The 15,382-nt window shown below is 45.3% G+C and overlaps 1 protein-coding gene across 3 annotated transcripts in view; it reads right to left on the bottom strand.

Moving 5' to 3' along the window:
• The window catches only part of LOC135054977 (glycine N-acyltransferase-like), a 58,935-nt gene extending 43,784 nt beyond the window's left edge, over positions 1 to 15,151 (bottom strand). For 2 of the 3 annotated variants that reach the window (XM_063958499.1, XM_063958501.1), the window contains exons 1-2: positions 15,047 to 15,151; positions 523 to 598 (exon numbers count right to left, since the gene is read on the bottom strand). In XM_063958499.1, coding sequence (XP_063814569.1) covers positions 523 to 597 — 75 coding nt within the window. In that variant the 5' untranslated portion in view covers position 598; positions 15,047 to 15,151. The remainder of the gene's footprint in view (positions 1 to 522; positions 599 to 15,046) is intronic. The other variant, XM_063958500.1, reaches the window with a different exon arrangement.
• Between the last annotated feature and the right edge of the window lie 231 nt (positions 15,152 to 15,382).

Here is a 15,382-nt window from a genome sequence, read left to right as displayed (position 1 = left end):
GAGCTGTAATTACAGAATCCAGACACCTGTGAAGTCAGTTTCTGAGTGCAGGAGCTAAGGCACTGGGAGACAACTATGCAGGAGCTAGCTGTGACCTGTAGTTCCACAAACTGAAGCAAAGGTAATTTATAACAATAACAAAACATGAGTGCTCAGGATTGTAGCATTCTGGGGACCAAAATCACTACTGCGCATGCGCGGTGGACATTTTGGTGGACATTTTACCACAAGTACAGCGCCTGATGCTGGATTACGGAAAGACAAGTATTAGAAATGGGTGCAGTGTGTGCAATGTGGGTCCCTCCTGGACCCCGGGGCACGTGTGCACCACACACATTGCACCCATTATAGAAACGTCTATGCCCTTGGGCTCATATATTGTGTGTAAATCTGGCTCTGGTTGGAACCACAGATGACAAGAGGGTCCACATTAGTAATAGTGACCACGTCAGTAATAGTGACCATGTCTTAGCACCTGAATTGCTTCCTCACTACACATAAGTAGAATGTATTGTTACTCACCTGCAGTGATTTAGGGAAACTGCAGGTCAGCGCTCTCTGCAGAGTGACTAGCTTGGAGATGCCAGTCAGTAGCATTCTGGGTAGAGAATAACATAAAGGATTGGATCTATAAGCATCATATTAGCAAAAAAAATTAATGAATTAATAATATTAATAATAATAATAATAATAATAATATTACTAGAGATGTGTGCCGAGCTCTGTATTTTAGTTTTGGATTTTTTTTAATTGATAAAAACTACTAAAATCACATAAATTGTGCTTTTTTTGTTCTTACAGTGTTATTAACCTCATTATTACTTTCCAGTCATTTACAGTCAATTTTGACCACCTCAAAGCTTACAATATTCTTCACCAATATTGGCTAAAGGATGGCTGGCTAAACCATGCAATAAAGCAGTGGCACAAACACACAACATGTATTTCAGTAAATGTGGTGCAAATTAGGCAAAGACTATCACTAATGCCCCCCCCTCCCAAATACAGCCCATTATGAAAAGAAAAGTGGTGCAAGATGGAATTGTCCTTGGGCCGTCTGACCCACTTTACTAAAGAACGTGCACAGTTTACCAAACCAAGCACTTCAGCGACAGGGACTGCACCTTTTGTGGCTGAAGTGCTTGGTTTGTTTAGGCCTCCACAATCCAATTATTTTTAAGGATTTCCCTACAATCACTAATGAGGAGGTTGATGATGAGTGTGTTAATTACATTATAATTTTTTAAAATACATTTCATGAACTCACTGCAAATGACATGGAGAAGGCATCTAGATGGTTAATGTACCTAGCTCTACTAACTTTGGTCTCACAAATGGAGCAGATGCCTTCACAAACGCTGTCAGGATTTGGATAAAAACAATCCCACACCTTAGATGTGGCTTTTTTTATTTTATGCCCAGGCATCACAATAAATTAATTTTATCACAGGCAAAAACTGCAGCCACTGGTGGCTTACTTACATAAACATCAACATCCTCATTCTCCTTATTAGTGCCAGAGAGTAGTAGTACACAATTATCCCCCTCATCCTGTTCCATTTACACACAAGAATACTCAATTCCTATTATGTCCTCATCACCACCTTTACTTGTACTTCTCACCACACATGCAGATGGTGTAGAAATGGTGAAAGGAGACAAAAGAGACATCTCTACGAGGACAGTGTGAGAAATGTCAGACACAAATAGCTAACATGGACACCACTAGACTCTTCCAAGTGATTTCGGAACACATCATTTTAGTCTTAGTGTTCTTTTTTGAGGGGCAATGAATTGTCATTTTTTAAGGTGACATCTCAACCCCTTTTATTTCAACATTGTGAAAGATTTTGATTTCACATGCCCTTTCCTAAACTTGCTGCCCCTGGACCACCTTTAGTAGATGTTGTACTATCATGACTGGCAGCAGCTGCAGCACTAGTAGTTGGTTGCTGCTACTGCTCTTCTCTAATGATCATTTTCCATATCAACAAACACACAGAAGCAGTAAATACAATAGAACAATATATTTTTTCTACTTTTTTAAAGCCACATCTCAGCTCACACTGCATAGAGTCACATCACTTTTTTATGTATGTGAACAAATGCATCGGGGTACAGCACACAGACATAGTATAAACAATAGAACAAAATATATATCTCTTTTTCTCTCTTTTTTTTAATCCACAGCTCAGCTCACACTGCATGGAGTCACAGTACTTTTATATGTACATGAACAAATGTATTGGGGTACAGCAAATGTAATACAAACAATAGAACAATATAGTTTTTTTAAACTTTTTTAAAATTCAGAGCTCAGATCACACTGTGGAGTCACAGCACTGTTATATGTACGTGAACAAACACACGGGTACAGAACACAGATGCAATACAAACAATAGAACAATATATATTTTTTATTTTTTTAATTCACTGCTCAGCTCAAGTTAAATGGAGTCACAGTGCTTTTATATGCACGTGAACAAATGCACTGGGGTTCAGCATACACAATAATTTGTACAAACAAAAAAAAATTAACATTTTCCTTTTTTTTTACTTTTTTTACTATTTTTTAAAAACTTCTTTTTTTAAAACTCTTTTGGATGGACACTGCACAGGTATGTCAGCAGCACTGGAGTGGATGGACACTGGACAGATACGTCAGCAGCACTGGAGTGGATGGTCCTGGAGAGAAGATGCAAGAGGAGTATCAGGGCCGGCACGCCTGCGATCACTCATGAGCAGCCTGAGCACCGAATAGAATGAGACATGGCCATCACATAGGCAGTCCTGGTTCCCGCCACCAGCAGCAGCACAGCACCATATACGTAAGCAGTGCGCAGACAGTGCAGCCTCTTCAGCCTGACTGCAGTCTGCCTGCCTCAGCCCTCGGCCATGAGGAGAAGGAGACCCATCACCCATCCCAGGCAACCCCAGAAGCTGTAAATTATATGCAGTCTGTAAGTTGCATGTGTGTAATCACTCACCAACAACTCCGTGTCCCAGTCGGTGCTGCGGCCGGCAGGAACTGGAGCTGGTAGTGAATGATGACGCTTACTCACGATCTTGGGCTATACCTGGTGTAACATGTATAAGTGGCTCTACCTAGTGTAATGTGTGTAAGGAGCTCTACCTGGCATAATGTGTGTAAGGGGCTCTACCTGGTGTAACGTGTATATGGCGCTATACCTGGTGTAATGTGTATAAAGTAGTGATGTGCACCGGACATTTTTCGGGTTTTGTTTTTTGGTTTTGGATTCGGTTCCACGCCGTGTTTTGGATTCGGACGCGTTTTGGCAAAGCCTCCCTGAAAATTTTTTGTCGGATTCGGGTGTGTTTTGGATTCGGTTTTTTTTTTACAAAAAACCCTCAAAAATAGCTTAAATCATAGAATTTGGGGGTCTTTTTGATCCCATAGTATTATTAACCTCAATACCCATAATTTCCACTCATTTTCAGTCTATTCTGAACACCTCACACCTCACAAGGGCCCTCATTCAGAGTTGTTCGCTCGCAAGCTGCTTTTAGCAGCTTTGCACACGCTAAGCCGCCGCCTACTGGGAGTGAATCTTAGCATAGTAAAATTGCGAACGAAAGATTCTCAAAATTGCGACTACACACCTCTTAGCAGTTTCTGAGTAGCTCCAGACTTACTCGGCATCTGCGATCAGTTCAGTGCTTGTCGTTCCTGGTTTGACGTCACAAACACACCCAGCGTTCGCCCAGACACTCCTCCGTTTCTTCAGCCACTCCCGCGTTTTCCCCAGAAACGGTAGCATTTTTTCGCACACACCCATAAAACGGCCTGTTTCCGCCCAGAAACACCAACTTCCTGTCAATCACATTACGATCACCAGAACGAAGAAAAAATCTCATAATGCCATGAGTAAAATACCTAACTGCATAGCAAATTTACTTGGCGCAGTCGCACTGCGGACATTGCGCATGCGCACTAAGCGGAAAATCGCTGCGATGCGAAGAAATTTACCGAGCGAACAATTCGGAATGACCACCATGGTTTTGCCCAACTGCTAACAAATTTGCTGTTGCGATCAACTTTGAATTAAGCTCAATTGGCCTAATTCAGACCTGATTGCTAGAGTGCATTTTTTGCTTCTCTGCGATCAGGTAGTCGCTGCTTACAGGGAGAGGGGGAAATCGCTGTGCAGAGGTGCGATCTGATGTGCAGAGAGCTGCACAAACAAAAGTTTGTGCAGTCTCTGCACAGCTCAGGACTTACTCTTCCAGTGCAATCATCCGGTCCGGAGCTGACTTCAGGAACTCTCCCTTCCAATGGCTGGACACGTCTGCGTTTTTCAGGACACTCCCTGGAAAAGGTTAGGTGACACCCACAAACAGAGGCGGATTGGCCATAGGCCTTACAGGGAAGATCCCCGGTGGGCCGACGCACCTGCGGATGCCTGTTTTGATTGAGGACATGTGGTCCTATTTATAGACATAATGAATAAGATGCAAAATAATTTGCTTATATGAAATTTTTTTTGCCACTTAGCCTGTGATTGCAGATGATCTAGTGTATGCTCTGTCTGCCTGCTTGGCTGACATATAAGATTGAGTGAATAGTGATTGGGATACGCGGTTGGTGTAATAAGCAAGAAAATATATCTTTCTAAAGAACTATATAGTTTCCTAAATTCTAAAGGTGTATCATATAATGTGCTCATAATATTTAATTTTATTTCCTTTTAACTTCCCCCTTGATGCTGGACATGCCCACTATCTGGAAAGTCTTGGGGGGAGGGTGCTGCTGCCATGCCATGGCCCATGGCTAGACCTTACACTGGTGCTGCCCATGTGGGGCCACTAGTACAAATTTCTCTGACGTCCTAGTGGATGCTGGGAACTCCGAAAGGACCATGGGGAATAGCGGCTCCGCAGGAGACTGGGCACAACTAAAGAAAGCTTTTAGGTCACCTGGTGTGCACTGGCTCCTCCCACTATGACCCTCCTCCAAGCCTCAGTTAGATTTTGTGCCCGGCCGAGGTTGGATGCACACTAGGGGCTCTCCTGAGCTTCTAAAAAGAAAGTATATAATTAGGTTTTTTTATTTTACAGTGAGACCTGCTGGCAACAGGCTCACTGCAGCGAGGGACTAAGGGGAGAAGAAGCGAACCTACCTGCTTGCAGCTAGCTTGGGCTTCTTAGGCTACTGGACACCATTAGCTCCAGAGGGATCGACCGCATGGAACTGGCCTTGGTGTTCGGTCCCGGAGCCGCGCCGCCGTCCCCCTTACAGAGCCAGAAGCAAGAAGAGGTCCGGAAAATCGGCGGCAGAAGACACTGCAGCTGTGCGCCATTGCTCCTCATACACACTTCACACTCCGGTCACTGAGGGTGCAGGGCGCTGGGGGGGGGGGGCGCCCTGAGCAGCAATTAAAAAACACCTTGGCTGGCAAAAATACCACAATATATAGCCCCAGAGGCTATATATGTGATAATTACCCCTGCCAGAATCCATAAAAAAGCGGGAGAATAGTCCGCGGAAAAGGGGCGGAGCTATCTCCTTCAGCACACTGGCGCCATTTCTCCCTCACAGCTCCGCTGGAAGGAAGCTCCCTGGCTCTCCCCTGCAGTCTACACTACAGAAAAGGGTAAAAAAGAGAGGGGGGGGCACTAAATTTAGGCGCAGTATATATAACAGCAGCTATAGGAGACATAATTCAGTTAGTCCCTGCATTATATAGCGCTCTGGTGTGTGCTGGCATACTCTCACTCTGTCTCCCCAAAGGGCTTTTGTGGGTCCTGTCCTCTGTTAGAGCATTCCCTGTGTGTGTGCGGTGTGTCGGTACGGCTGTGTCGACATGTTTGATGTGGATAATGATGTGGAGGCGGAGCAGATGCCTATAGAAGGGATGTCACCCCCTGCGGGGCAGACACCTGAGTGGATGGACTTATGGAAGGAATTGCGTGCACGTGTCGACTCCTTACACAAAAAATTTGACGACATGCCAAATGCGGGACAGCCGGCTTCTCAGCACGTGCCTGTCCAGGCGTCTCAAAGGCCATCGGGGGCTCTAAGACGCCCGCTACCTCAGATGGCAGATGCGGATGTCGACACGGATACTGACACCAGTGTCGACGATGATGAGTCTAGTCTAATGTCCACTAAGGCCATTCGATGCATGATTGAAGCAATGAAAGAGGTGTTACAAATTTCTGATATAAACCCAGGTACCACTAAAAAGGGTATTATGTTTGGGGAGAAAAAACTAACCGTAGTTTTTCCCCCATCAGAAGAATTAAATGAAGTGTGTGAAGAAGCGTGGGCTTTCCCTGATAAAAGATTGGTAATCTCTAAGAAGTTACTAATGGCGTTCCCTTTCCCGCCAGAGGATAGGTCACGTTGGGAGACACCCCCTAGGGTGGATAAAGCGCTCACACGTTTGTCTAAAAAGGTGGCACTACCGTCTCCGGATACGGCCACCCTCAAGGAACCTGCTGATAGAAAGCAGGAGGCGATCCTGAAGTCTGTATATACACACTCAGGCATTATACTAAGACCAGCTATTGCGTCAGCATGGATGTGCAGTGCTGCCGCTGCGTGGTCAGATTCCCTGTCAGAAAATATTGACACCCTAGACAGGGACACTATTCTGCTAACCATAGAGCATATAAAAGACTCAGTCTTATACATGAGAGATGCACAGAGGGAGATCTGCCGGCTGGCATCTAAAATAAGTGCATTGTCCATTTCTGCTCTAGGAGAGGCTTATAGACTCGCCAGTGGACAGGGGATGCAGATTCAAAAAGGCACATGGAAGTTTTGCCTTATAAGGGTGAGGAGTTATTTGGGGATGGTCTCTCGGACCTAGTTTCCACAGCAACTGCTGGGAAGTCAGCATTTTTACCCCATGTTCCCTCACAGCCTAAAAAGGCGCCGTTTTATCAGGTACAGTCCTTTCGGACTCAGAAAAACAGGCGTGGAAAAGGCGGGTCTTTTCTGTCCAGAGGCAGAGGTAGGGGAAAAAGGCTGCAACAAACAGCAGGTTCCCTGGAGCAAAAGTCCTCCCCCGCTTCTTCCAAGTCCGCCGCATGACGGTGGGGCTCCACAGGCGGAGCCAGGTACGATCAGTGGGCTCGCTCACAGGTGGATCCCTGGATCCTGCAAATAGTATCTCAAGGGTACAAACTGGAATTCGAGGCGTCTCCACCCCACCGGTTCCTAAAATCTGCCTTGCCGATTACTCCTTCAGACAGGGAGGCTGTGCTAGCGGCAATTCACAAGCTGTATTCCCAGCAGGTGATAATCAAGGTGCCCCTACTTCAACAAGGACGGGGTTACTATTCCACACTGTTTGTGGTACCGAAACCGGACGGTTCGGTGAGACCCATTTTAAATTTGAAATCCTTGAACACATACATAAAAAAATTCAAGTTCAAGATGGAATCGCTCAGGGCGGTTATTGCAAGCCTGGACGAGGGGGATTACATGGTATCCCTGGACATCAAGGATGCTTACCTGTATGTCCCCATTTACTATCCTCACCAGGAGTACCTCAGATTTGTGGTACAGGATTGCCATTACCAATTCCAGACGCTGCCGCTTGGACTCTCCACGGCACCGAGGGTGTTTACCAAGGTAATGGCGGAAATGATGATACTCCTTCGAAGAAAGGGAGTTTTAATTATCCCGTACTTGGATGATCTCCTAATAAAGGCAAGGTCCAAGGAGCAGTTATTGGTGGGAGTAGCACTATCTCAGGAGGTGCTACACCAGCACGGTTGGATTCTGAATATTCCAAAATCACAGCTGGTTCCGACGACACGTCTGCTGTTCCTGGGTATGATTCTGGATACAGTCCAGAAAAAAGTGTTTCTCCCGGAGGAGAAAGCCAAGGAGCTGTCATCTCTAGTCAGAGACCTCCTGAAACCAAAACAGGTATCGGTGCATCACTGCACGCGGGTCCTGGGAAAGATGGTGGCTTCTTACGAAGCAATTCCTTTCGGCAGGTTCCATGCCAGAATCTTTCAGTGGGACCTGTTGGACCAATGGTCCGGATCGCATCTTCAGATGCATCGCCTAATAACCCTGTCTCCAAGAACCAGGGTGTCTCTGCTGTGGTGGCTGCAGAGTGCTCATCTTCTAGAGGGCCGCAGATTCGGCATACAGGACTGGGTCCTGGTGACCACGGATGCCAGCCTTCGAGGCTGGGGGGCAGTCACACAGGGAAGAAACTTCCAAGGACTATGGTCGAGTCAGGAGACTTCCCTACACATAAATATTCTGGAACTAAGGGCCATTTACAATGCCCTAAGTCAGGCAAAATCCCTGCTTCTACACCAGCCGGTACTGATCCAGTCAGACAACATCACGGCAGTCGCCCATGTAAATCGACAGGGCGGCACAAGAAGCAGGATGGCAATGGCAGAAGCCACAAGGATTCTCCGATGGGCGGAAAATCACGTACTAGCACTGTCAGCAGTGTTCATTCCGGGAGTGGACAACTGGGAAGCAGATTTTCTCAGCAGGCACGACCTCCACCCGGGAGAGTGGGGACTTCATCCAGAAGTCTTCACGCTGATTGTAAATCGATGGGAACGGCCACAGGTGGACATGATGGCGTCCCGCCTAAACAAAAAACTAGAAAGATATTGCGCCAGGTCAAGGGACCCTCAGGCGATAGCTGTGGACGCTCTAGTGACACCGTGGGTGTACCAGTCAGTTTATGTGTTCCCTCCTCTGCCTCTCATACCAAGGGTACTGAGAATAATAAGAAAACGAGGAGTAAGAACAATACTCGTGGTTCCGGATTGGCCAAGACGAGCGTGGTACCTGGAACTTCAAGAGATGATCTCAGAGGACCCATGGCCTCTGCCGCTCAGACAGGACCTGCTGCACCAGGGGCCCTGTCTGTTCAAAGACTTACCGCGGCTGCGTTTGACGGCATGGCGGTTGAACGCCGGATCCTGAAGGAAAAGGGCATTCCGGAGGAAGTAATTCCTACGCTGATTAAAGCCAGGAAAGATGTAACTGCAAAGCATTATCACCGCATATGGCGGAAATATGTTGCTTGGTGTGAGGCCAAAAAGGCCCCAACAGAGGAATTTCAACTAGGTCGATTTCTGCATTTCCTACAAGCAGGAGTGACTATGGGCCTGAAATTAGGCTCCATTAAGGTACAGATCTCGGCTCTGTCGATTTTCTTCCAGAAAGAACTAGCTTCACTACCTGAAGTTCAGACGTTTGTGAAAGGAGTGCTGCATATTCAGCCCCCGTTTGTGCCTCCAGTGGCACCTTGGGATCTCAACGTGGTGTTGAGTTTCTTAAAATCACATTGGTTTGAGCCACTTAAAACCGTGGATCTAAAATATCTCACGTGGAAAGTGGTCATGTTATTGGCCTTGGCTTCAGCCAGGCGTGTGTCAGAATTGGCAGCTTTGTCATGTAAAAGCCCTTATCTGATTTTCCATATGGATAGGGCGGAATTGAGGACTCGTCCTCAGTTTCTCCCTAAGGTGGTATCAGCTTTTCACTTGAACCAACCTATTGTGGTGCCTGCGGCTACTAGGGACTTGGAGGATTCCAAGTTACTGGATGTAGTCAGGGCCTTGAAAATTTATGTTTCCAGGACGGCTAGAGTCAGGAAAACTGACTCGCTATTTATCCTGTATGCACCCAACAAACTGGGTGCTCCTGCTTCTGAGCAGACTATTGCTCGCTGGATTTGTAGCACAATTCAGCTGGCGCATTCTGCGGTTGGACTGCCGCATCCTAAATCAGTAAAAGCCCATTCCACAAGGAAGGTGGGCTTTTTGTTCCCAATCCGCCCCTGCCCACAAACGACCTCTTCCTGTCAATCTTCTTGCGATCGCCGGTGCGATCTCTTTCTTCGTTCATTTGGTCACTGTCCAGAGATCCCCGTCGCTGGGGGACGACACGCCTGCGCATTGCGGAGCATATGCATGCGCAGTTCTGACCTGATCTCAGCGCTGCAACAAAACATGACCCCCAATGTCTCTCCCGGCACCTCCCTGCTTTACATCACTTTGCTGAGTGGGTAGCATCGGCCCTCTATGAGAATGAGAGCATTGAACAGACACATCACTATTACACTGTATACAGTACATTTTCTGAATTTATGGCCTACATTGCATCTGAGTATTCTGGTTGGATACAAGAGACCAAGGAAGATAAAAAGAATATAGATAATTATGGAATATTCACCATCTGGTACGCATGTAATAGTTACACTAACAGATACTTATCACACTGAAGACACTCTTTACTACTATCTGAATATTAGGGGTCATTCCGACCTGAGCGCACGCTGCAGATTTTTGCAGCGCAGCGATCAGATCAGAACTGCGTATGCATATGTGCCACAATGCTCAGGCGCGTCGTACGAGTGCAAAGTGGATCGGCGCCCAGCGATGGATTCTACGACAAATCCGTTCGCACGGGCGTTCTCAAGGAGATTGACAGGAAGGAGGAGTTTCTGGGTGAAAACTGACGTTTTCCGGAAGTGGTTGTAGAAACGCAGGCATGTCCAGGCATTTGCAGGGCGGGTGTCTGCCGTCAATTCCGGGACTGAACAGGCAGAAGTCATCGCAGTGGCTGAGTAAGTTCTGAGCTACTCAGAAACTGCACAAATTGTGTTTGCAACTCTCGGCTGCAAAAGTGATCGCACCCTTGCACAATAAATATACACTCCCCTGTGGGCGGTGACTATGTGCTCGTATGGCTTATATAAACAGCTAGCGAGCCATCAACTCGGAATGACCCCCATTGTCACTTAACTTTAGAATTTGAGGTATACTTGAAGAAATACAGCTGCCGCCTCACAAGGGATGTTTAAACTTTTTTTTTCTTTTTACCCTTTTTGTGGTGTGTGCATATAAGTTTTAATAAAAATATATCAACTTTATAACACTCACACCCCTAACAATCAGATTGTATTCAGGTAATATATGAAGTGTGTAATAAATATAATATATATTACCATAAGAAATAGTTGTGACTATTTGATTTAAGAACCCTTCTTTGAATTTAAGATCTATAGGCCCAATTCAGTAAGGATTGCAAATTCTGCTAATTACTAGAATTTGCAATTATTGTGATTGCATGCTGGGGACCAACCATCACAGGGCAATGCCGCCCAACATGCCGATCGAAGCAGAAATTGCGATCGCACTACGATTTCGGCTTGATCACAAAAATTAGGGTTGCTTCCCGCTTGGGCCCGCAGGAGGCACGCAGCCATCTTTCTGATCGCGGAGGCTGCGAGTGACGTCACGCAGCCACCACGATCACGCCCAAGCCACACACCCCATTTTCATGACGCCGCCCCCATTCCCCCCCTCCCCCCCGCAACGCTCCATCTCTGCTTAGGAAATGGATCGTTGCCGCTCCCTCGCCCTGCGAACGGCAGAACGCCTCTGCCTGATTGACAGGAAGAGGCATTCGCATTTTCTGTGGGCGCTTGCAGAAAATGCGGGCACATGCATGGGACAGGTCCTGCGCATGTGCCAGCATTCTCATCGTACTTTTTGCGCTTGAATCGCTTTTAGCAATCCAACCTGAATCAATCCCTGTGTACAGATTTTCAGCACAGATTTCTGACCTCAAACAGCTGTCTATGTGATATTATAAAGAAAATATAAAAATAAATGACAGCCACAACTATTATTTCTTATTGTGGGAATAAACATTTTCATTACATATTACACATTCCCAGTGTTACCTGAAAACAATCTGATACTTTAGTGTTTGATATATATTTATATTAAAACATTAAATACACCCCTTCAGCTAACATAATTATATTCACAAATCTGATTCCATGGGCTGGATGTAATGACGCCCGAGTTATATAGTACTGTAACTACTATATAACTGGGGACTAAGGGAGTCATTCAGCTTCAGTTACAAAATTGCAAAATCGCAAATCGGGTAATTACCGGCAGTCTGCACATGCACTGCAAACGCATTGTGCATGCACAAAGTCTAAATTGTGATTGCAGTTTAGTGAAATGCGATTGCAATTTGATTGGCAGATAGTGATCGTTCGTGGGTGTTAACATGGCATTTTGTGGGGAGAGGTTGGAAAAACGCAGGTGGATCATGGCCGTTTTCATGTGTGTATCTGACGTCAGTTGCAATGGATTGCAACTACAAACATGGCGCAGGTACAACTGCATTCTCATTATTCTGAGTAGCCCTGGGTCAACCGCAATTGTTGATGGTACTCGATTTCTGCGTATTCATCGCAATTTGTGATTGCATCGGTGGGCGTCTTTTACCTTTCTGGGCAGCTCTTCACATGCGATTTTTAACAGAAGCACGACTGAGAAAATCACAATTTCTGTCTCAATAGCAATTCAAGCTGAGGGCCTTATTCAGGTTTGTTAGCAAAGCAAAAAAGTTAGCAATTGGGCAAAACCATGTTGCACTGCAGGTAGGGCAGATGTAACATGTGCAGAGAGCATTAGATTTGGGTGGGGTGTTTTCAAACTGAAATCTAAATTGCAGTGTAGAAATTATGCAGCCAGTATTTACCCTGCACAGAAACAATATAACCCACCCAAATCTAACTCTCTCTGCACATGTTACATCTGCCCCACCTGCAGTACACATGGTTTTGCCGAATTGCTAACTTTTTAGTTTGCTAACAAACCTGAATACCCCCTGAGGTCCTACGTTGTTAATTTATATTACAGTTTATAGAATAAATAGAAATGGGTCAGCAACAGAGTCTACCCTTTAACCGCAGCCCAAGAAAGAAAACAGTTTCCCAGACTCCTAAAGGTAGATAGATATAAAAAGAAGGATTCTCTATGTATAACACAGCCCAACACGTGTTTTGGTGTTGAGGATTTCTTAGCTGATTTTATGTATATTTGGTGTGATGATTTCAAATATAACATTCATTTTCGCCTATTAACTCAAATTTTTTTAGTTATAAATATTGTCTGATTTGTGTTACCCTATTTAATATTAGGCCTATGATTCACAAAAGAAAACACAAAACGTTAAAAAACATAGTCTAAAAATATTTTCGAGAATATTTTAGTGACATTCTTAAATCACGCTAACATTACAGTGACACTATAGTGACTCAAATAACACTCTTTCATCAAAATAATAAAATTAAACTATAAATGAAAAGAAAATTAGTTTAGAAGCTTCTTTTGTGGGACATACTTGAATGGACTTTGGACCTAATTCTGACCTGATCGTAGCCGCGCACAGGTACAAAAGCATCGCACGACGGTGATGCTTTTGTACTGTACCTGAAGAGTAGCTCCCTACCAGCGCAGCTCCTGCATGCTGGCAGGGAGCTACCCGTCGCTGTCCGGGTTGCAGCAGCTGCATGTGACATCATGCAGCCATCGCGGCCCACCCCCACACGGCCCAGGCAGGCCTGCGTTGCTTGGACCGTGCCCCTAAAACGGCGTCCCAACACTGCCAGCCCACCCTCTCCCGCCCAGTGACTGCCTCTGCCTGTCAATCAGGAAGATGCGATCGTTGGGCTGAGATGGCCATGGGCTGCCTGGCTTGCGCCGGTGCACTGCGGCACTGGCGCATGCGCAATTCAGACCTGATCGGCTGCTGTGCGAAAACGCACAGCAGCAATTAGGTCTGAATTAGGCCCTCTGGGGCAGATGTATTAACCTGGAAAAGGCATAAGGAAGTGATAAACCAGTGATATGTGCAAGGTGATAAAGGCACCAGCCAATCAGCTCCAATATGTAAATTAACAGTTAAAATCTGATTGGCTGCTGCCTTTATCACCTTGCACAAATCACTGGTTTATCACTTCCTTATGCCCTCTCCAGGTTAATACATCTGCCCCTGTGTTTGGACAGTCTATTTGTAAGTTCCAGCTGTAATCTGCAATCATATGTATACCCCATCTTCCTTGGTAGCGATCTTCCATTGTTTTAATGTCCTGGTGAAATCTTTTGCCTTGCTCTTCACTCATATCACCAAAATTTTCTGGGAAACGGTCCAAGTGGCTGTGTAAGTAATGAACTTTTATGCTCAAAAAGTATAGCTGATAGAGAAAAACTGTTTTTGTATTTGCAATTAGCACATCCAATATAACCAATAACCAATAAAATCAATACTAACATTCCAGGCACTTAACAAAATTTTTTTTTTGTTGAGCAGTGTAATAAATGTTATTTGAACCTAAGAGATTTCCTCCATTGTTGAATTGAATCCTTCATTAATAGTTCTAAGGTGTTACCCAATAATGGTATGCAGCTAGCATACCGCTCACCAGGATCCCGGCTGTCACAATACCGCCGCCGGGATCCCGACAGGGCCACCATACCACCGGCGAGGTAGATGATTCCTCCTCTATGAGTGTCCACGACACCCATAGAGGGAGAATAGAACCTGTGGCGGGTGTAGCAGCCACCATACCGCCACCGGGATACCTGTGAGATAGGTGATTCCTCCTCTATGGCTGTTCACAACATCCACAGAGGGTGAATAGAACTTGTGTGTCACGCCCGCAGCGTGGCAGGCAAAGCGAACCTGCACGGGGCTTCTTTGCGCTTTCCTCCCTGCTGCTATTCTACTGCTCAGGATGCCGATGTCAGGATACTGACGTTCGGCATCCCGGGCGGCGGTATATCATACCAAACCCTGTATAATAGCTGTCATAGTTACTTTGTTCTCCCCCAATCTATTGACACTATTCATTTAAAGTAAAATATTTGTATCTTACCCTCTTTGCATGCAGTAGAATTCTTTTTATATATTTATAAAACAATTTGTCAGTGTAAATCAGCATAAACAGTTACTGTCTGTAGTTTTATTATACAGTTATTAGTGTTTAGTGATGCATTCCTCACAGTGGTGTGCTGAGGCTTTTATCACTAGGTTCTATAACAGTCTGAAAGGATTTAATTTCCTTTTAGTTAAGGACTTCCCTTATATTGGGTTAATTATCTGAAAGCTGTATATTAATTACTATTTTTAATTACTATTAATATTGGGTTAATTATCTGAAAGCTTTATATTAATTACAGGCTGCATTATGTGTCCATGAAAGAGATTGAAGCGCTGTTTTATTACCTTATCCAGATGTTCCACTCCACTCTAAACTCTGTACTTCACAATCGGCTTCCTCCCCAGTCAGTTCTCTGAGATGCTGTGCATCACCCTCAGTACCTCCTTTTCCTTGGATATATCAGCCCAAACTATGGTCTATCCCACTATGGTCTATCCCACTCAGTAATCCATCCCCCCCCTTCCCCTGCCCAAGGCTGTTCTGTGTCTGCTGCAACTGCCCATATCTGACTGACAGGTTAATCCTCCTATTAATTATCCCTCACTAATGACAGGGTGCAACTTCTCCAGCAGTCTTTTCTCTTCTCTTCGTCCGATATGCTGGCTCTCCAGACATATTTT

Source organism: Pseudophryne corroboree, chromosome 3 (assembly GCF_028390025.1).
Source record: "Pseudophryne corroboree isolate aPseCor3 chromosome 3, aPseCor3.hap2, whole genome shotgun sequence".
NCBI classification, from domain to species: Eukaryota; Metazoa; Chordata; class Amphibia; order Anura; family Myobatrachidae; genus Pseudophryne; species Pseudophryne corroboree.
This window is presented reverse-complemented; position numbering and strand designations above follow the sequence as displayed.